This window comes from Sander vitreus, chromosome 4 (assembly GCF_031162955.1).
Source record: "Sander vitreus isolate 19-12246 chromosome 4, sanVit1, whole genome shotgun sequence".
Taxonomy (NCBI): Eukaryota; Metazoa; Chordata; class Actinopteri; order Perciformes; family Percidae; genus Sander; species Sander vitreus.
In genome coordinates, this window is record NC_135858.1 from 31,012,302 (window position 1) to 31,035,735 (window position 23,434).

General features: G+C 40.6%; 1 protein-coding gene across 11 annotated transcripts in view; it reads right to left on the minus strand.

Annotated features, from left to right (window-relative positions):
• The window catches only part of cadpsa (Ca2+-dependent activator protein for secretion a), a 236,100-nt gene that overhangs the window by 105,043 nt on the left and 107,623 nt on the right, over positions 1 to 23,434 (minus strand). For 7 of the 11 annotated variants that reach the window (XM_078247566.1, XM_078247556.1, XM_078247560.1 and 4 more), the window contains exons 10-11: positions 5,108 to 5,216; positions 3,729 to 3,941 (exon numbers count right to left, since the gene is read on the minus strand). In XM_078247566.1, the coding sequence (XP_078103692.1) occupies positions 3,729 to 3,941; positions 5,108 to 5,216 (322 nt within the window). The remainder of the gene's footprint in view (positions 1 to 3,728; positions 3,942 to 5,107; positions 5,217 to 23,434) is intronic. The other 4 variants (XM_078247561.1, XM_078247563.1, XM_078247562.1 and 1 more) reach the window with 1 other exon arrangement.

Here is a 23,434-nt window from a genome sequence, read left to right on the forward strand (position 1 = left end):
GAACCATAAAATAAAAACCTTTTACTGTGCTTTAGTTGCCCGAGGCGGATGTTATAGAATATCTAATTCAATATGTTAACAGTAACTTCAGTATAAGCATCTCATTGTTATACTGAAATACTGGAAATCCAGGCATCATTTCAATGCCTCCAAAATTATTATATAGTATTAGCCAGTGCAAATGAAATGTATATGAATGTAATTCATAGAGACTACAAAGTTTAACACTGAACATTATTATAGGAGAACCAGGATATATCAGAATTAGCACTCACATTTGTCCACGTGCATATATGTCAAAACAAGTATGATAGAAAAGAAAACAAAATGAAATTGAACAGAAAAAAAGCCTCTCAAACTTTATAATTTCACTCAAGCTACAGTATGATTACAATCTTGTTTTACCGCACTACAATATGTCAAAACAAATTAAACAATGAGTCATCATAAAAAGAAAAAGTAGTAAACTGTGCAGATCAGTTTCACCTCTCAGGCAGCGGAAAACAGAGCTCTTAATTCCGTCTTTGTTGTTACAATGTTTTAATGCGGTCTATTTTGATTTGAGTCGGGGGGTTGGGTGGGTGGGGGTGACATGATGTTATATTATTCATTGCGCTGCTCCAGGTGTGAACTGACAAGTAGTTATTTGGTAACATTGACTGATTGCTGCCTGATTTAATTGTGCAGCAACCACACTGTATTATTCATTGGCTGGCACTTTTAACTTGGTAATTACCAGCTGCTGGGACTCAGTGGGACTCCGGTGGTTGTGTCAAAAACAGCTCGCTCACTAGATTCACCAGACAAATGCACACAGGAAGCACTTTTTATTTATTCAATGTGTAGGTCTGCACCCAGTTCTCTTTATGTGCTGTATTGTGTTTATGTTCTATAGATTCAGTCCACTGAAATGTTCTTGAAGTTTTCATGTTTTTGGTAACTGATATACAGGCAAGTGTATGCCTTCCCAAGGTTTTTTTTTATTTTTTTTTTTTTTTTTTTTTTATAATGAAGCAATTTGATAATACCTTCATATGTGAGTAGGGATGGGAATTTATAAGATTTTATTGATACCAATGTCATTATCGATGCTTATCTGTCCCATTCTGTATCGGTTTCCATATTGATTCCTGGTCAGTTTTCTGTGTGAAAAAAAGTAAGCGTAAGCAGGTTTTTCAGCGTCAATGCAACTGCTTCATCCATATGTCTGAGTCTGAACACAGTGTAGATGAAATGGGAGAACATTTGTGCAGCATTTGTTTTCATTTAGGTTTGAGTCATAGAAACCTTCTGCTAAGCCCGCCTGCGTGGTGTTGATGTTATTATAACATATTGTGCGTAGAGTGTCAAATACATGGTATTCCTGGAATGTTAGACCATGTTACGTAAAAAGATGTTTCAGCATATTGCTGCAGTTTCTGTACTTTGTTCAAATGAGCATGTTCCAGATATTATAAGAGCAGCAGTGTTGTCATCACTCTACGTGAAATGAAGCCACACTTTCCACCATGCCTCTTTCTTGTTGCAAGTTTCCAGCAGCAATTGCAATGTGCAACTGACAGAAAAACATGGCGGAATCAATAAAAGGAATTAATAAGCTCTGAGGCATAAGATTCCAGATGGATAGGACAATTTGGAAGCGGTTCTCAACTGGAACTGGTTCTCGATTCCCATCCCATATCCCTACAGTATCTATGAGATAATCTACATGTCATATGTTGATAAAACTGGTTGATGAAGGTAAGGCAGTTTTTATTGACTTGTAAAATGTAGCTGCCTTACAGTAACGTTAGCTTGTCATTCAGAGAATGAACAGAGCAACTTTAATTCTTAACAGCATTGGTCAGGCGACGAGGTTTGCATTCAAACAAATTCCAACTAATAATAAACATGCTATAGCTTTGCAGCAATCACAATGAAGTCCTTGTGAAAAAAAACTCAAGAAACATTGATAAAACATAACCCTGACCTACAATGCAGCATTTTTGTAGGCTGATCCATGACACACGAACAGTCAGTCCCTGATGTAAACATGGCAAATATGCAGACAACGGCCAAAGCATGCATGTTAGTCTGTCTTTTATTTCTGTCCTCCCACAGAAACACCAGAAAGTTATCACAGGAGGAAGCGCGATGGCCAACAAAAGGAAGAAGAGAAAGAAAGGAGAGGGAAACACTTACCCTTTAATCCAGCTACAAGATAGCAGGGTCAGGGTTTAGAAGAAGAAGAAGAAGAAGAAGAAAAAAAGGAAGAAGGAACAAACAGAGAAACATAAAAACACACAGCAAAGCCACCGACACTTTAACACTACAGCAGTTCTACAACAAAGAGCCAAGCAGCACACAGAGAAAGAATAATAGTAGCAGTTGAGCACATGTACAGTACATGAGCAGGAAGGGAGGACAAACTAACAACATCTTTGGCTAATGTGTAACAAATGTTGCAAGGACAACTGTACAGCAGGAGCAGAAGAAGAGAGAACAAGATGCTGTGAGCGATGAAAAAGAATGGCCGAATATTCATATTTTACAATATTAATACAGAGTGTAGAAGTAGGCTTCCGAGGCTGCGATAGGAATGATCTTCATGTCAAAACAAAACATGGGGCTGTGATAGACAAGAGTATCCCATTTCCTACAATGAGTTCAATCAATCAATGTCCTCCTTAATTTGACGGGTTAAACGCTACTAGCAACTGCGTGGAGGAGGGCTGGGGGTGTGATCACCGAAGGCTTGTATCAAGTGGATGCTCTGACAGTGTTGTTGTCATTACTTCGAATTACACATGGGGGCGACAGAAACGACGCACTATATCTTTAACTGTTGAAAATATAACAAGTATTTGAATGAAGGCTCAAAAATGTTTGCCAAAAAATAAGTTCACCAACTACTACGTCATCAAGTTAGTGAAACAAAATTAGACAATGGCATGGCTGCATCTTGTTTGGGGCAAAGCATTTGTGTAATGTGTGAACTAATGCCTACCATACACTAAAATACTTTGAACAGACTTTGAAAAGACCACAGTCATACACACATAAAGACAATCATCTCACATCTAATGTTAAAGACTCATAATATGTAAAGACTGGGGATCACATTATTACACACTGCAAGACTACAACTAGATTCTTTTTCAAAAATGTAACCAAGCTAGCTAGCTACCGCTAGCGTTAGCTGGTAACTTGAGGGAAAGTTTGCAGATTTTCTGTTATGCTGTACATGCAGATGAATGTCACCAGTACCAGGAGGTCTGCGTTTATCCGCCGGTAAAGCTCCTGTTGGATGACGCGCTTCAGAAGGGTTAAAAATCTGCAACTTTCCCTCTTTAGTGTTTAGCTTAGCGCTGCGATATAGCTACCATTAACACCACTGGCACTAGCCGTTTGCTGCTTCCTGTTTGGTGCTGGAGGGAGCGCACCCATTGGTTGTTTACCATGTTCACATGATATAACTTCACTACCAAGACTTAAAACTTAGTACAACATATAATATCAAACACGTTTGATTTTGTCAAATGTCAAGACGGGAAAAAGACAGACTGGGTGTGAGTTTTATGACCACCTTACACCAAACGATTGAGACAATGGGAGCTCCCCAACTCTAACAGACTCAGGATTTCATTCAGATATTGGAAAATAGTCTGCAACAGTTGAATCGCTTAAAAAGTAATTTGGTGTAAGGTCGGCATAAAAGACAAATTAGACTCTAAGAGTTGAAAACTTACAGAACTGAGATATGGGTGCATCGAGCTGTGGTGCTGTGCCCCCCCTGGAGTTGAGTTTCTGGACCTGGGTGGGAGGAACTGGCTTGTGTGACTGGCCGGTAGCTCTGTACATGGCCTGTACCCATAGGATCCGGTCCTGCTCATCGTCACTGGCAAAGATCACAGTGTCGCCCTCTTTCACGGCGTTGAAGAACGTACGACCGCCGTCTAGACCTGAAGGACGGACAGAGGAAGGTTAGAATTGATGTGTTCACAGGAGCACATATTTCAGTTTGTAACCCTTTAGATATGTCCAATTTTGTGGAATTTCCAGCTTATGAACTCATGCTATGTAAGCTGAGACAGTAATACCCCAGGTCTCATTCAGGTCAGGGTCCAACATAACCTCATAACCTTACCAATAGGATTGGGCATCCAGAACCAGTTCCAACTTGTAATCGTTTCAAAAATTACGATTCCATTTTTTTATTGGAATCATAAATCGAAAAATTCGGTTTTGAATCCGATGATCGGTTCCAAATTTAACACATGCAAGTTTTGGTTTCCGTAGCGACCTCCATACTTCCAGGCGCTTGTTGTGTTGAAGCCATAGAGCACAGTAAGCGTCACTCTAGTGTTCCGTTGAAAAAGTTGGTAAACTGTGAACCACCATTGAATCAAAATAAAAAATTCCCTCTTATCTGTAAAATAAGCACGTGACCTGTTTCCACTCCACCTCTCAAAGAATCGGAATCGAGAATTAATAAGAAATGGAATCGAAAGGAAGAATCTGAATTGGAATCAGAATTTTAAAAAACGATCAAAACGATGACCAACCCTAGTTTCCAGGCAGAGGTGTACTTTGACTTTGTGCCTCCATAGGTTCAGGGCATCTAGGCAGCTGCATGATAAGGGAATGTTTTGTCTCCTTGTGGAGGTCGGTGTGCCTGCCGCACTTTTGCATACTTCTCTAGCTTGCTGTCCTGCCCTAAATTGTCCCGCCTGTCAATCAAGCACAGTTTGCTGAACTCCAGTAGTAAAGAACAACTGAGCAAAGTGCAGTAAATACACAAGCACTTTTCGCACTTCAACAATTGTCTGAACAGTCATATGTGTCCTTCCTTTATGTCCTAAGATGCTTATATTTTTATGTTTTTATGTTGATTTTATGTTGACTTTAGAATGCTTGTTCTGTTACATGTTTGTTTTGTGAAGCAACAGATTGTAGCACTACGCCCAAGACGTGTGCACACGTTCACAGTCCTGAGAAGAGATCTAATAAGGGCTGGACTGTGAGCGTGCAGGGGCTTTAACAACACATTTGCACTTCAAATAGTTATTGTTATACACTTATTATTCATCGGCGCTGCCTGTTGGACTGCAGTGGCCAGCTGTGTTACCTGGCTGCGGATCGGTGTAGTCCACGGTGTAACCGTCCAGCTGGAGGAGCTCCACCGGCTCGGCCTTCTTCTCTCTGTAGCTGCACATGGCAAAGGTGTACTGACTCACCTGCACCAATCACAGAGGGAGGAAATGTTCACTTAGCACTTGACTCACAAGGGAAAACATTACATACTGCGTGCCTTCATATGCTGGTATATTGATTAGCTGTTGACCACATCACCTGTTGCTTTACGTACATTAAACACAAACAAAAAAGAAACAATACCATGTGAAAAATACCATTAGGACCAGGGACAGCATTAGCAGTAAGCAATAACAAAAATACAAATTCTTAAACAGCACTATTTTGAGATGGAAACGTCACTGTACCTCAGAGGGAATCTTCTTCCCAGAAATTCATCAATAATTTCCGTTTTTTACATTTGTTAACTCACACTTCTCCATTTACTGAGTTGACTCTGTTCAGACGGTTCTCTTTACTGTCATGCAACTAAGAAAAACAGTTAATCTCACATCCAGAATGCGCTGATGCAACCAGAACTTTTGATCCACATCTCCGGATCAACTCCTATACCAGAACACTGACAACATCTGTCTCCCAGCAATAACACACTCTGCCACTCTTTACACAATGACCTGAAACAACTCTACCAACAGGAAGCATTACAATATGTGTCACGATTGTCTTTTAGTATCTTTAATGTACGTTTGTATTTATTAGTAATGTTGTAGTACTTGAGATCTTGGTCTCGAGAGCGGTCTCAAGACCACTTTTTGAAGGTCTTGGTCTCGTCTCAGAATCAACCACATTTTTGTCTCAGTCTCAGATAAAGAGGGTTTGGGATTATATTTCAAGACCTGTAAAGACCACAACTGCAGGGATATCACTAAATTACCTCAATATTGTCTAATTGTATGTGTTGACATCATTACTGTGATTGGATGTAAAACTTCCTGCTTCAAATGCAACCAATAATTTGACTAATTTCTATTTTGAAATGTGTTACTGTTAACCCCCGTTCCCTGCCCCCCTTAACACGCACTCCCAAGAAAGTGAATGTTGGTGACAGGAGGAGAAGCTCTGGCAGTCTGGCACTGGTCTGGTCTTGACTTGGTCTCAATCCCTCAAAGTCTTGGTCTTGACTCGGTCTCAACCCCTCAAAGTCTTGGTCTTGACTTGGTCTCATCTCCTTAAAGTCTTGGTCTTGACTCTGTCTCAACCCCTCAAAGTCTTGGTCTTGTCTCGGTCTCAACCCCTCAAAGTCTTGGACTTGACTCTGTCTCAACTCCTCAAAGTCTTGGTCTTGTCTCGGTCTCGATACACTCTAGTCTTGGTGATGACTCGGTCTCGGTTTAGGTGGTCTTGACTACAACACCATTTAATAGCATGAACCAAAATTCCATTACAATAAAAAGGACGCCTATTTATTTCATGACTGGTGCTACCTCAGAGTGTTTGTCACAGTAATGACATATACTGCTGCAGTATGCTTCAGGAGGCTTTTGTCATTCCACATGCACAAAATAAAAAGTAATTCTAGTAAAGGAATGAAAATAGGAGCTCATTGTCTCAATTCGGAGATTAGCTTTCTCTTTTTTAAGATGTAGCAGAATGTAGCAAATTGCAGTCTAACGTACAGTAGTTTTGTGTTGTGTTTTTAACGTAAATTAAACCGTTTTTACAATGGTACAGTATGTATGTGTAATGTGCAAAATGGAGTGTAAGTACACAGAGTCTTGGTGGTTGTTGAGTTTAAATGAGAAAACTGGAAAGATGTGGTCATTGAATTAATTTTGTGTCAAAGCAATGAAAATTGATTCACAGTTTAGCCAGACACTGTCCTACCCCGAAAAACGCTCCCAAATGTGATTTCTTTAAGCAGCAATTATGACTTAAATTTACACCTATCATGGCCGGGTTAGCTGGTAGAGCAGGCGCACACATAGAGGTTTACTCCTCGACGCAACCACCGCGGGTTCAACTCTCACCGAACGACATGCCCTTTGCTGCATGTCGTTCCCTCTCTCTGTCCCCTTTCATGTTTTCATCTGTCCTGAGAGGAATAAAGGCCTAAAAATGCCCCAAAAAATAATCTTTAAAAAAAACTACGCCCTCTAGTGGCTGTAGTAGTTATGAAGGGAGCCAAACAGGAAGTAAGTTGACGAAGTCTAAATTTCCACATAAGGAGGCAGATTGGGTTGGGGTGGATGGGTCAAACAAACAGGACTTTCACCTGGGAGTGGGGGTTTATATGCTGTTTGAAAATAACGTATACATGCTTAAAATCACAACCTTAACGCTCAAAACCGCGACCAACGTTCTCTGGTTTAGATATGAGGTTGTATTTCCGCCACCGCTAGCTGCGCCAATTTATGAAACTTTTTTGTTAAAAGTATCTTCAGCCAAAATGAAATTACATGTACTATTTTTTTAAACATTAAAATATTTTTTTTTTTAAATGTACATTTTTCCAGAAAATAATCCACGGCCAGGTACATTTTTTTAACCCCCCTCCCTTAAGCAGATCCAACATGGCAGGACCATGAATGGATTCACAATCAACAATCATCTGAATTCAATTACATTTTATTTGAATTGTCAAATCACAACAGGAGTTATCTCACGACACTATTACAGAGAGAGTAGGTCTAGACCACACTCTATGAATCAGAAACACCCCAAATCTTTAGCATGACTTGCATAACTAACTTTATCAAAGCAAAGGCCGGCTAGTCTGGAAATGTTTATATTACATAAAATGAATTTACTTCATATGTAAATTGTATGTGTTTCATCATAAATATGTTTCCAACATGTTGAGGATGATAAAAGCTGCAGTTGGACACTTTCTGTAAAACTTACAAACAGAAAATTAGTTTTTCCATTCTATCTGACTGCATACAAACACAGCATGGGATGAAAACCTGTCCTCCAAAAATCTGATTAACCATATTAATAACGATCATAATAAATACAATTTAGATATTGCATCTTTAAGCAATTAGCAATGAAGACTGCGCATATACATTTTATTTTCATCACAATATCCGTGCTACACTTTTAGAGGGGGCTCATTAGATCCTTTTATCGCCACACTCCCGGCGTTACTACTAAACACCGCCTGACGGTTTCACATTTTGGGTTTGTCAAGTGTATAAAACATGTAGCATTTGTTAGTCTGTGAGAAACTGGAAATACATTCATTGTCAGTGTTAATATGTGTAAAATCTGTATCTAGGTTCATTTTATTGAAAAGTGAAATCTACCTGACTGGAAAATATGAAAATATGTGTAGTTGTGTTGCTTGGAGTGTGAAAAATATTAAATGTGTTCATGTTTTTGTAGTTAGTTGTTATCTGGTTGGCAGACGTATGTGTGTGTTATTACTGAGTTTTAGAAGAATTAGGCAACATCTTAAACGTGAAAGGTGAAAGATGTCGTTGGCTTCAGTTTTCTTTTACTTTTTTAACAATGTAAATAAAGACGTTTTGTCTTTTTAACTTTTCCACAATGGAGCTGCTTTGATTTTCTAGGGGCCCATTGTCATTTTGTGTTGATGTGCTTCAAGAGCTCAGGCTTTGTTCTTCCTTTGACCCAAGGGACTTTCCCAAACCTGATTTTACTCCTGAAGTCAAATTGAATAAGAGTCTGCTCAAAGAAGGTAAAGTCCGCACAACAGCTTAATGCGCCGGAAAAATGCTTTAATACAGGCACAAGGAACATTCGCTTTTTTGTCCTGCACCAGCAACTACAAGGATGTGCACAACATTGTCTTTTTTGAATAATAGTCTGCAGCCACGCTAGTGGCTCTGTGAGGCTGTACTTAGTCACAGTGGTGCTTTGAGCTAAATGCTAACATCAGCATGCTAACATGCTCACAATGACAATGCTTAAAATGCCGACGTTAAGGAGGTAAAATGGTAATGTTTACCTTACTGTGTTAGTGGGCTAGCATTTGATAAGGCGTGCAGCTGAGGCTGATGGGAATGTCATTAGTTCTGCAGGTATATGTGGTTATAAACCAAGGTTGTTGGACACATTTAAATGTTGCCCTGCTGGTGGCGCTAGATAAAAAGTCAGAGAATCACTAAAGTTATTAGACTTCATCCTCAGGGGACCATGAATGTGTGTACCAAATGTTATGGCGAACCATATAAGACTGTTGTTGTTAAGATATGTCAGTTCCTCAAAGTACGCACAATCATAGGAATCTTTAGAGTTTGCGAATTACTATTTATGTGTCACATCCATGAAAGGATGATTTCTAATGGTTTGGGAGAGAGAGTGTGAGGCCAGGGAGAGAGCGGGAGAGGGGGGGGTGCGTCCGTGACAGCTGTGTTACTTTAGTGGACCTCTCACTGTGTGTGCATGTGTGTTATTATAATCACATTATAATAAAGTGAAGTGGCTGAATAGAAGGTTAACTTGAAGATGTGTGCTCATGACCAGCAATAATGAGTAGAGGGGCTGTGTGTGTGTGTGTGTGTGTGTGTGTGTGTGTGTGTGTGTGTGTGTGTGTGTGTGTGTGTGTGTGTGCACCATATTTTTTAATAGAAATGCAAATTTATATTTTAATCGAAATGGGGAAGGGGAAAAGGGGGAATAAGTGTCCTTGTGTCCCTGGTGTGAATGGCATGATGGTGCAGATGAGAGAGATTTGATTTTCTGTTTCATCAGAGACAACTCAAGACAGGTGTATGATTAAAGAGTTGGGCATGAGAGGGTTTAAAAATACTGTGTATTGCCAATATAGAAGTATATTAAAATTAGGTTTAATTACCTTAAACAATAAACGTTAGCTGACACAAGTTGTCCATGTTTGCTTGGTGTTTAGGCACATTTATATGTAGAAGTGCTAAGTTGGATATTTCAGAGCTTTTTCGAAATCTACGAGTTCTCCCGGTCATAATTATGACTTGGCTATGTTAAACAAAGGTCAGAAAAACTGTAATGTAACCCCGGTATCACATGAGTGCAACACCTTGGCTCAGCAAAACATCTTTAAATCTACAACATGGTGCATATAACTTCATTTGAACCTAGATAAAGAGGTCTGAACCGAAACCCGAAACTCCACATTTACACAGAAAATATCACATTGGAAGTAAAGGATTTGCCTGTGCACAATTGGAGGGTTCGTATGATATCGTATGAAAACTTTAGCACAACAATTTGTATATCTTAGGAATTTAGAGCGACTGCTGAGCGGTAACATGACAAAGTTGTCGTTACAGTTAAGTTTAGGCACCAACACAACTAGTTAAGATTAGAAAAAAGATTGTGATTTGGATTAAAACACCGGTCCCCTTAAGTAGTACTCCCGGGCCATGAACGCCCATTTCCTGGGTGAAAGTCTTGTGTTTTCTCCTAAACTTCTTCCGGGTGATGAACTCTGGCCCCCTGCCATGAAAGCCCTGTGTTTTAGGACCCATCCATCCCCCCCAATCTCCTCCCTACAAGGATCTTCACAGCGGCAATCAATGTGGTGTATAAAGACATGATAAATACGTGGAATACATATGAATTACAGTGCATTCCTTTTGGTAGCTATATTTATGAATAGGACATGGCACTTTCAGGATGAACCTAGAGCTGTAACAGTTCCACATTTTGCTGTACAATTAATTGTCTCTGAAATAATTGCAATTAACAATATAATTGTCTCTTTCTGTCAAAATTTTAAAAACAAATTAAAGCCTCTGTATTATCATAAAACATTTTTTCTAACTGCATCCCCCTCATTTTTGTTGTTATGAACGTGTTTAGGGTTAAGTGCCAATACTTACTTATATAATTACAATTTGGCACATCTAATTTGGCCTTAAGACCTTATGCTAATGTTAGCAATGAATTATGGTTAAACAAAGAAACCACGTAAACAAATGTGAAAATTAGACAATAATGTAATAATTGTTACAGGCCTAGATGAGACCTTTCTAATTTGGACTCTCCCATGAACTCTCCTCTAGCGCCTCTCTCAGACCGACATGTGAACTTCACCCACAAGATAATGGATCTAATTTGTTAAGCGCATTCAAGTTCCAAAAGGATGGATTTTTGATTTGAATGAAATCTTTTGAAACGTTTTCTTTAGTGCCACACTTTAGGAAAAAGCAGAGCGAGCTGTTGGTTCCATCCAAACACTGTAATGGAAGCTAGCAGGGCTAACACCTTCAGTCCTGTTACTGTAACAAAAGGCCAGCATTGGCCCTGGTTTAGGTTGGTGGCTTGTGTCTTGTTACTGCTGCCTGTGTTGGGAACAGGAAGTGTAATGACACTCTGTCGCTAGCTGTAGCTGGACTGCTGCAACTGTAGCTGCCAGTCATAGGAGCCTGTCGTCACGGATCACCGGGCCTGGCCAATCTGCCGCTGTCGCCACCTCTGCAGCTCTGCTGCAAGTGGCAGCTCTCACTCTAGCTGCAGCTGCATTCCCTGTATGTGTGTGTGTGTGTGTGTGTGTGTGTGTGTGTGTGTGTGTGTGTGTGTGTGTGTGTGTGTGTGTGACAAATGAGATTCCCCCACAACAGCACTGATGAGACCTGAGGCCAAGTAAAGGATGGAGGGAACTGGACCCACTCTCCAGCAGTTCCCCGGCCTCCAGGACACCACAAAGGCAAATCAGAGTCTAAACTACCGACCCCCCCCCCCCCCCCCCCCACACCCACACACCCATACCCCAAAACACCATCTCTCTCTCTCTCTCTCTCTCTCTCTCTCTCTCTCTCTCTCTCTCTATCTATCTCTCTCTCTCTCTCTCGCTCTCTCTCTCTCTCTCAGCTGTCAGTCAGCAGAGAAGAGAGGGACAGGGAGAGACGGTGATGGAGAAAGAGAAAGGAAGAGTGAAGAGAGTGAAGGGGATTGCTACGTCGTTTATGTTCACATCATTACGGGAAACACATGGACATGAATACTGGAGATGATTTGCTGGATGTGGCATCTGTGTTCACAAACAAACTTCAGAGGCCAAAAGCAAAAGTTTCTATCAAAACCCTGACATGCGCTCAGACTGACTGACTTTTTAAGCCCCAATACATATGTGTGTGTGTGTGTGTGTGTGTATATATATATATAGGTGGTACAAAGATAGCAAACAAAGAATGTATGCTGTCAGTATGGTTGAAATGTCTATCTTTTGGGGAAAACAATTCAGGACATTGGGTTTACATTATTGATGCTATTAAAGTAATTTGAACCAAATTGAATAAAATTGGAAATTTGCAATAGGGAATGAATTGAAGTGAATTAAATTGATTGAAACTGAATGGAACTAACTTAAGATGAATTGAAGTGAACTGTACGGAAGTGAAGTGAAACTGGAATGGCGTGAACTGAACTGCATTGAATCCAAGTGAAGTGAAATGCTTTGACCTGGAGAGAGCTGAAGTGAAATAAAATAGTGAACCTAACCAAACTGAAATGTAGTGATCTCAAATAAAGTGAACTGAATTCAAGTTCACTGAACCAACATATAGTACAATTTTCAGATGACACTTGTCCTTCTCAGTTTGCTTACTAAAGAAAGCGATATAAGCGTCCATCAAGTTGCTGTGGACAAGTTTGTCAACTGGTGTGATTCACACCAACTTCATATTAACACAAGCAAAAGTGTGGAAATGCTGGTAGACCAAGATCAGCTGGAGAGCAGAGCCCTGTGGCCATCCATGGTTATGACATCAAGCAGGTGTCTCCTTTAAATATCTAGGAGTTTATATTGATAATGACCTGAGCTGGCGCATACATGTAACAAATGTCTGTGCCAGAACTCATCAGCGTCTCTCTTTTGTGCTGACTTAGAGTGTTTGGGGTCTGTAGAAATATCATGTTAATCTTCTATAGAGCAACAATAGAGTCAATTCTTCAGTATGGTATTACCAGCTGGTTTGGGATTTTGACAGTCAAATCCAAAACTCAGATTTTCAATCTGGTTAAGACGGCAGGCAAAATTATGGGAACACCTGCACCTCTCAACCCGCAGGAGCTTTTTGATCAGGCAACAATCAGGCAGGCTAAGACAATTCTATACGATAACTCTCACGTGTTGTCCTCAGAGTTTGAGCTATTGAACTTAGGAAAGAGGTACAGGGTTCCTTTGTGCAAATATAACAGGTATAAGCACTCATTTGTTCCTCTCTCAGACTTACGAATGGATAAATGAATGTTTATTTATGACTGAATGCATGGATGCTTATGGAAGTGGGAATGAGTGTTTGTAAGGCGTGTGGGAGAACAGAAGATTGTAGGAAGGATGGCTTTTTTGCACAAGTATAGAAAACGGTAATTTGCAATTTGCATAGCTCTTTGAGTAGTCCAAATGTTTACTGTACATTTGTATTTTAATTGTTTTAACCCTGTGCTTGTTATGTGTATCTGTTGTAACTCTTGCAGTAATTTCTCTCAGTGTCCAAAACAAATTTCTCCTTAGGGAGACTAATAAAGATACTTTGACTTTGAACTAAATTGAAATGAATTGAAGTGAAATAAAGGGAAAGTAACTGAGCTAAATTGAAGTGAATTAAAATACATTGAAGTGATGGGAACATAGGGCTGGGCAATGTATGGATATTACAACGACATCCATTTACGAGGCTAGATATCATCTTACATTTTGGATATCATAATTTTGTGATATGACAGTGTTGTCTTTTCCTGGTTTTTAAAGGCTGCATTACAGTAAAGTGATGTCATAAACATACCAGACTTACTAGCTGTTTTATTATTTGCCTTTACCCACTTAGTCATTATATCCACATGACTGTTGATTATTCATCAAAACCTTCATTGTGTATATATTTTGTGAAAGCACCAATAGTCATCCCAACAATATTGCCGCAATATTGATGAAAATATTGTGATGTTTGATTTTCTCCGTATTGCCCAGCCCTGTGTGAACTAAACTGAAGTGAACTGAAAGACAGATGTGGATATACTATATTTGCAGTTAAATTTGGCCCAGCATGAACACGCAAGGTTCAGCTGATCTGTAATCTGCCTGGATGCTCTGAGGGGGGCAAGCCACAACCACTGTACTGATTATGAACTGATGGAGGGAGAAGGGGGGGGGGGATTTAAGGACAGAGAGGAGGTGTATAAGAGGAGGAAGGAAGAGATGACAGCTAAGTGATCCACCACAGGGAGAAGAGAGAAGAGAGAAGAGGAAGGAGGATATGAGGGGGGGAGTAGATGTGGAGGAGGGATCGAGAGAGAAATGGTCAAAAAAAGAGGGGGATGAAAGAGAAGAGACAGAGGAAGTACATGAATAGTGGGAGAAAAAAGTGTAGCTGAGATAGAAAGAGTCATGTGCGCCTATTTCATCCCCAGATTCAGCCCAAACTACTGTACGTAGGTTGTATCTTAAGGACGTTCCCTTCTACCACTGTGTACAGTTAAAGCTTTAGTGCGTAACGTTTTGATATTAACCCTTGTGTGGTGTTCATATTTTTGTTACACAGCCAATGTGGACCCACCACATTATTAGGCTTTTAAATCAATACAGCCATAACAATGTATGTACAAATACTAACAGATGTTTACTTTAGCTCAATTACCAATGATATATACATCATTTATGGTTCATATTTGCCATTTACCCCTGTGAGATCACATTTATGATCATATGATCATTTTCGTTTTTTTGTGAGAAAACAAGGAAATTCAATTATAAAAAAGCTTTTTTGGTGCTCATTTCTTAGAACTTAATCAGAACAGGTGAAAGTGCTTGAAATGTAACATTTTTGTAACTTTGTGTGGGAATAGCAGCTGCAGAAAGACAACATACATAGACACATAGACACACACACGCACACACACACACACAAAGCAGGCCCAGTTAGGAAGAGGACACAGTTAAGTTTCATAGCACCTACAATTATTAGACAATTATTACACTCGGGTCCAATAGACCCGAACACCTCATATGTAATAAATCATTGATGCGCCGACAGTGGTGTTGTCATTACTTAGAATTCCTAATGGGGGGGGCGACAGAAACACTATAGCTAGAGATGCACCGTTTACAACTTTCTAGGCCGATTCCGATTTCCGATTTTCTTTGAGTTAGGCCAGCCGATACCGATTTTAGCCGATTCCGATTTCATTTTTTCTAACCACTTTACAGCACACACAAATATTTATTTTCTATCTTTTCTTTAATAGAACATTTTGCACAGAACACAGACTCTTTTTTTTAACAGATAATGGATCACTATGAAATAGAACTATTTAAATTACTCCTGTTGTGGGAAATTCACACACATCTAAAGAGCAATGTTAGAACCATTTCCTTCTTTTCACATCCAATATCCAACTAAAAAAATGTGATATTTAGCAAACTAAACCTCTGTATGAAAACAGGGAAAACAGGTAATGGCAATAATATAAATAAGAAATAAAAATAAAATAAATATAGCCTTGCTGTACAAATATATTTCTCAAGTCAAAACACACACACACACACACACACACACACACAGGCCTATTGCAATCACTTGTACATCAATGGCAAGTTTTTCTTCACAAACAGAAGCATTTCTGCTTAGTTTCTTCTCTCATCTGCTACATGTCCAGCCAGGCTAAACAAGCGCTCACTGTCAACACCTGTACATGGTGCAGAGAGGTAAGCTTGGGCAAGTGGAGCAAGTGCAGGGAAACAATCTTTGTTGATCCTCCAGTAGGTCAATGCATTTTCACTTCTGCCAATGGGCGCCTCTGACAGGTAGCTCTGTACCTGCACAGACAAGGGGCTGGCCATTGGTTGCGCCAGCTCAGTATTTTCCTTAAGGATTTCATCATGAACTGAAAACAGTAAGCTACGTGGCTTTTTGGATGCAGATGCTTCCTCTGGGTCAGGTCCACGAGCCGTGGATGCTTCAGCAGCAGGTTCCTCTGGTGGGCATCTGATCTCCCTCTGCAGTGCAGTCTGAAGCTCCTGTTTCACTTGATCTTTCACTTCATTGGAGAAGTAGCAATTCTTTTGCACAAACAAAAGAAAGAAGGATTTAAGAAAGTATTGTTTCACAATCAGATATTAACAGGCTATAGGCCTATATAACCCCCCCCCCCCACACACACACACACACACACACACACACACACACACACACACCATTAATTCATTAATAAAATAGGTTAAGTAAATACATAAATAAATGTTTTAATAAATAACCAACCAACCTCGGGTCAAGAACTGTTGCCAACGTGTAAAGGGGCTCCTTCTCGACGTCACTAAACCTTCTCTGGACTGCCTCCAACAAGGTTGCTTTTGTGGTGCGCACTCCAACGTCTGTATCAGCTCTTTTCTCCAAAAGCCGTTTCAGCACGGTGATTGCTGGAATGACGTCTGCAGCTGTTGCTGTCGATGAGCTTATTTCTTTTGTAAGTTCTTCGAAAGGAGCGAGGAGAGTGAGCACGTTCTCAATTAACCCCCACTGGTGCATAGTGAGAGTGGCCGGTAGGTCATACTCCGTAGCGAATGCCCCTAGTGCACGTCTCTGCTCAATCAGCGATTCTAGCATATAGAAAGTACAGTTCCATCTTGTGATGACATCGTGCTGCAGGCATTTCCTTGGTTGGCCGAGTTGTTCCTGGATATCATGAAATCGCGAGTAGGCCTGTGGTGAGTGTTTAAAATGTCCAACAATTTTCCTCCCAGTTTTCACTATGTCAGTGATGCTTCGTTGCGACAGCAGACCCTCGTTCACTGCCAACTGTAATGTGTGCGCCATGCAGGGCAAACTAGCCAAGTTGGCGTCATTCAGTGCTTTGACCATGTTCCTTGCATTGTCTCGCATCACCACATGCACCCTACACCTGTCGATTCCCCAATGTTGTAACATTCTGTCGAATGCAAAGGCCAGATTAGCAGCAGTGTGGGACCCGACCATCTCTTGACATTATAACATGACTTGGTGTAGTTGGAAGTCATCATCCACCCACTGTGCAGTTAGGCTTAGTATGGACTTCAGGCTCACATTTGACGTCCAAATGTCAGTTGTAAAACTAATCACTGCATTGGGGTTGGCATGTAAGATGCTGCGAGTGTGTTTTGACACGTTGTCAAACATTTCTTTCAGTGAAACATCTGAGAAATACCGTCGACTTGGTATGACATATTTTGGACTCAGATAGTTTATGAGATTTTTGAAACCCAGATTTTTAACGTCAGAAAACAGCTGGTCATCCAGCGCAATGAATTCCATTATCTTTCCGGTTATGCCTTTGCTCCTTTCCTTGCTTAAAAAATCCAACAGAGGTTGCTGACTTGTGGATGGCTCAGTGCTAGGTTGGTGTTTACCTTTAGTCCCGGAGCATTGCCCTTTGCTAGCTTCGTCAAACTTCGAAAATTCAGCTAGGTGATGTTGTCTCAAGTGTCTGATTAGATTCGTTGTGCCAAAGGTTTTTGGTGTTGTCCCTCCACGCCTTACTTTGTCCTTGCAGGTGTTGCATATTGCAAACGTGTTATCTTCTTCACACACGCTGAAGAATTTCCAAACAGCTGACATGTTGCAGGTTACTTTACGAGGTTCCCTACATGTACGAGAATAGCGCAGACACACGCTTCACACCGCGAGCGGGTACGCGTGACACACGGTGGAAAAGTTGAGAGAAAAGAAAAAGAGACTGTGCTGTTGCGGACGTGCGTCTTTGAGAACTGTAACTCCTATAACTTATTTTGTCAGTTAGTTGACCGGCATGAAATCGGCATATGTCAGATTGACCGGCCGGTCGCCGGTCATGGCCAAGCACGTGAAAATCGGCCAATTCCGGTCACCGGCCGGTCTATCGGTGCATCTCTAACTATAGCTTTAGGCAGTGTTGTAATGTAATAAGTAAAAAAACTTTGTTACTGCCATTAAGTAGAATTTTCTGTAATCTGTAATTTACTTCGTTATTTATATTTCTGGAAACTTATACTTTTACTCCACTACATTTCCCCTAAGCATCTCTGTTACTCGTTACTTGCAGGAAACGTGTTCGTACATTGGAGTGAAAGATTCTTCCTCACAAAAAAATAAAAATGTAGTTTTCTCTTAGGGGAAGTCAGTTGTTTAAAGGAGAATTCCGGTCAATTTCAACCCGTAGCTCTGTTGTTTGGAAATTTGGAGTGCTGGCAGTAGGAAGAAAAACTAAAACAATCGGTGCTGCCTACACCGTGTTATCCTCCTGCTAGCGTTAGCACCCAACAGGCTTAAACAGGGCAAGTTTTAAACGTGTTTTTAGCCTCTAAACATGCTCGATATGTCATTACAAGTGCCTACCCATGTGCAGTGATTCCTTCCGAGGGAACACAGAAAATTTGACTGGAATATTGAATTGTATGAGTTCGACAATCGACTAGTGTGGACTTGACCGGAAAACAGGAAATAAACAGAGGTATGTGCACTGGCTGGATTAACACAACTTTTATGCCTTTCTGTCACATCTACTGCAGTCAGGTTCCCTCGGAAGGAATCACTGCACATGGGTACCCACTTGTAGTGACATTTCGAGCATTTTTAGAGGCTTAAAACACGTTTAAAACTTGCCCTGTTTAAGCCTGTTGGGTGCTAACGCTAGCAAGAGGATAACACGGTGTAGGCAGCACTGATTGTTTTTGTTTTTTTTGCTACTGCCAGCACTCCAAATTTCCAAACAACAGAGCTGTTGAAATTGACCGGAATTCTCCTTTAAGGAGTTGTGGAAACCCTGAATAGTATGCTTTACTAAAAGGAAGCCACAATAAAGTTCATAATGAAAGATTTTTGTTTACTTTTACTTCTAATAATTAAGTAAATTTAAAATCAGAGAATTACTTCTTGTTTTTGTGAGCGAGCAAGGCGGCCTCTGTCGCGCGTTCCTTTGCCCTCTATCATCCTTGCTAAGGATGCCTGCTAAACAAGTCTGATGAAGTGCAAACCCATGTCCGATACCAACATGAATTCAAAGAAGCCTGTATCCTGGCCCTGACAGAAACATGGCTGGGAGAAGCAGACTCGGACGCTGGCATTGCATTGAATGGTTTCGGTGCTACTTTTCGCATGGATAGGGTTCCAGCAATCACTGGCAAGTCGTGAGGGGGCGGGGTGTGCCTTTACATAAATGAGCGCTGGTGCAAAACAACGCTAGTGAGAGAAAAGCTGTGTACAAAAGACATTGAACTGCTCTCAGTCTCCATGTGCCCGTTCTATTTCCTAGAGAATTCCCGCAGATTTTCGTAACTGTTGTTTACATTCACCCGAAGGCTAACGAAAGCACTGCCCTAGAATTAATCTATAGCACTGTTCAGAAACTACAGGCAGTGTCCCCCGATGCCCCAAACCTAATTTTAATTTACTTCAATCATGGTCAATTGGACAAAATTTTAAAATGTTTTTATAAATACTGCCCAACCAGAAACGGGAAGATTCTTGATCAGTGTACAAATCTGTCCCTCTCACTCCCCTGGGTTCTGCCGATCACAACTGCGTGCATCTTATACCAGCGTATCGCACTTGCCTACAGAGGGGGAAAGTGGATACCAGGCAAGTGAAGGTCTGGTCTGAGGAGGCTACGCTGGCCTTGCAAGGCTGCTTGGACTGTACCTTATGGGAGGAGTTTGTCCAATCTTCACAGGACATAGATGAACTGACTGAAGCGGGCAGCTCATGGGTTGCATATTGTGAGGACACTGTAATTCCTAAAAAAGTTACATTACATTACATGTCATTTAGCTGACGATTTTATCCAAAGCGACTTCCAATTAAGTGCTTTCAACCCTGAAGGTGCAAACTCCAGACAACAAGTAGTAAGTGCAAGTACATTAGCTTTAAATAAGCAAAACTACAAAGAGCCATATGAAAGTGCAGCTTCAAGAAATATATATATATATATATATATATGTCATATTTTTTATTTGACATATTTAGATTTAGATTTTTTTAGGTGAGACAACAACTTAAAGACTTAAAGGCTAGCATTCAGACAAAATAACTTCCAGGAATTACACAGCATTCAAAAGGAGAGTAAACGTGAAATCAAAAAGACTAAAAACTGGGACTATAAACTCAAAGTGGAACACAAACTGAGCAATAACCTCCTAGGCTCAGCATGGCACAGTATTAAAACAATGGTGGGTCTAAATGACAAAACAAAGAAAAAGGTGGCATTGGAAGGCTTCACCTCAGACATTTCCCTGGCCCAAGAACTAAATACATTTTATTCAAGATTTGACAAACCTTTTTTAACCATGGAATTGTTGGCCAAAAACAGTCTTTAAAGTCCCTGTCCCAATCAGCTGTCTGTTTCTCTGCACAAAGTGTTGTGAACACCTTTAAATACTGCAAAGCCAAAACAAGTCCGGGCCCAGACAACATTGGCAGCCGTGTTCTTTCTTGTCGTGCGGAACACCTAGGCCCCATTTCTAATTATATTTTTAATCAATCTATGTGCCAACAAAAGGTCCCTGACCTATGGAAACAGTCAACTATAGTCCCTGTTGCAAAGACTTGAAATGATTACAGACCCATAGCCCTTACGTCACTTGTGAAAAGCTGATCAAAAGAGAACTGACATTTAGGACAAACTGCCTCCTCGACCCACTACAGTTTGCATATAGACTCAACAGAGGGGTCCAGGATGCAACTGTAACAGTACTCAACCTCATCCTTAAACACCTTGAGGGCAACAAAAACCATGCCAGACTACTGTTTGTGGACTTTTCGTCAGCATTTAACACTAGAAGAAGCTCTTGCATCAGTTCCAACTGGAGGCCAACCTTGTGGGCTGGATATTAGACTTCCTCACAAATAGATCCCAGCGAGTGAGAGTCAATGGTCACCTCTCTGACTTGGCCCTCTCATCAACTGGCTCACCGCAGGGGTGTGTTCTTTCCCCCCTCCTCTATATTCTGTACTCCAATGACTGTCACTCTGTGACTGAAAACTGACACTTTGTGAAGTTTGCTGATGATACAGTTATTGTCAGCTTACTGAACAACGAGGAAACTTCACACGGTCCGGTCATTGAGCACTTTGTAACATGGTGTCAGGATGCCTTTCTTGAACTGAATGTCTCAAAGACTAAGGACTTGTGTATTGACTTTAGGCATAATGTCACTAACACTGTAAAACTAGTATAAATGGTCAGGAAATAGAGGTTGTTAAAGAGTACAAGTATTTAGGATCCATTATCCATTATTGTTACTTGTTATACACAAGTTGTGTTTTGAACCAAATACTAGTTTGTTTTCAAGAAAGGCCAGCAGCGCCTGTATTGCGTTAGGAAGCTGGCCAAGTTTAATGTGGACAAGACCCTGATGACCCTTTTCTATAGGTCCTTTGTTGAGTCAGTTGTCACCTTCTCCTTAATCTGCTGGTATGGGTCCATTACTGTAAAACAAAATAAAAACTCCCTTTCCATGTTAATTAAGGTGAGCAGCTGCATCACAGGTTCTAAGCAGAAAGGCCTGGAGGAACTTTATCAGAAGCAGATGCTAAGAAGGGTTGAATCTATCCTGTCAGATAGTCCTCATCACTTACAGGCTGAATTTCAGATGTTGTCCTCTGGATCACCCTTTAATCTAACAATCTAACCAACAGATATAAACACTCTTTTGTACCTGCAGCCATTCTACTTCTTAATTCTACAAAGAACCATAGATAACTTATTGACTTACTATTTATTGATTGTTTACTGTTTTTTATTGTTTTTAACTATGCCTGCAAGGTAGGCAATCTCTGTATAGTGTGTATGATTGTGTGTGATTTGTACTATTCTATCTGCTACACAACAAATTGCCCCATTGGGGGACAAATAAAAGTAACTTGAACTTCAACTTCAACTTCAACTTGAACTTTTGATGCTGCAGTAAATATCAGATACTTTAGGATTTTTACTCAAGTAATGTTTTAAAAGGTGACTTTAACTTCTACCAAAGTCATTTTCTGTTAAGATACGTGTACTTTTACTCAATAATTGCTTTCAAGTACTTTATACAAGACTGTGTCTATTATTGAGTCAATATTGGAAAGATAGAGTTCCCTATACTGCAGCTTTGCTGTACAGTAAAGGTAAAGGTACTTTATTGTCACATACAAATACATGTAGCGAAATTCATTCTCTGCATTTAAGCCATCCCCCAAGGGAGCAGTGGGCAGCCATTTACAGCACCCGGGGACCAACTCCAGATCTGAGCCAGTGCCTGGATCAAGGGCACTGACTGGGGAACCTAACCTACATGTTTTTGATGGTAGGGGAAACAGAAGCACCCGTAGAAAACCCACACAGACATGGGGAGAACATGCAAACTCCACACAGAAAAGCCCAGGACGACCTGTGAGGCCACAGTGCTATCCACTGGGCCACCATGTGCTATGGCAATGGGCTTTATCTGCATGTAGGCCTCAGGCTGAGAGGCCTGTGTATTGACGTTGTTGACAACACAAACAGCTCCAGGAATGTATTGTTCCCATGTTTCAACCACACTTAGACTTTAAATATATGTTTGTCACAAGTGTCAGGCATACCCTTGATTACTGCAACTACCGATGCCATAATCCAATAGGAAAATATGTATTCAACAATTACATATGACTTCCAGTTATTCCTCTCGATGAACCGGCATCTGTGAGAGTTTGAATATACTACTGTACAGGTGGCTTCTCTTTTCTTAGAGATTTACTGACATTGAATAATCTGAAAAAGCTCAGAGGCTTCAGTACTTCCAGAGTAATAAGGTCGGTGAGTTTTATTAAAAGAAGGCAGAACAGACCCCTGCCTATGTCAAAGCACACATAGAGCCAAGTCAGAACCTGTAAGTCCTACATCACCACCTTACTAGGCCAATGCTAAGCTAACTTGAGTTTGTTATGGTCACAATGTTCTATTTAAAGAAAGTTTGACATTTCAGAAACATATGCTTGTTCGATATCTTGCTGAGGGGAAAGAAAGAATTGTTGTACAGATTAAACAAATGAGATGGCATTAGTTCATTAGTGAGTTTTAGAGGTGGCTAGCTATTAGTGAGTGCCAATCGTTCACGGAAGTCGGAATGTCCGAGGTCAAAGTCGGAAATACGCCCCCTGAACTCAGATTTTTTGAGTTTGGAAGTCGGGCAACCTCTGCTCCGTGTATCAACAGTAGTGAAAGCTGTGTGTCTTATTTGTGTCACACTAAATCAGTTGTACACACAGTCCTGTCCAACTTCTGTCTGTGGACACGTTGTTACCTTGTTTGTATGCGCAAAACAGCGTAATGCGTTGTTATCAACTGGCATTGCTAACAATAGCTTACCTGGCTAGAGCTTACCCACAATGAAAAATCCAACTTGTAAATGGAACACATTCAACGCCGGTGTGACGTTATTCCCAGC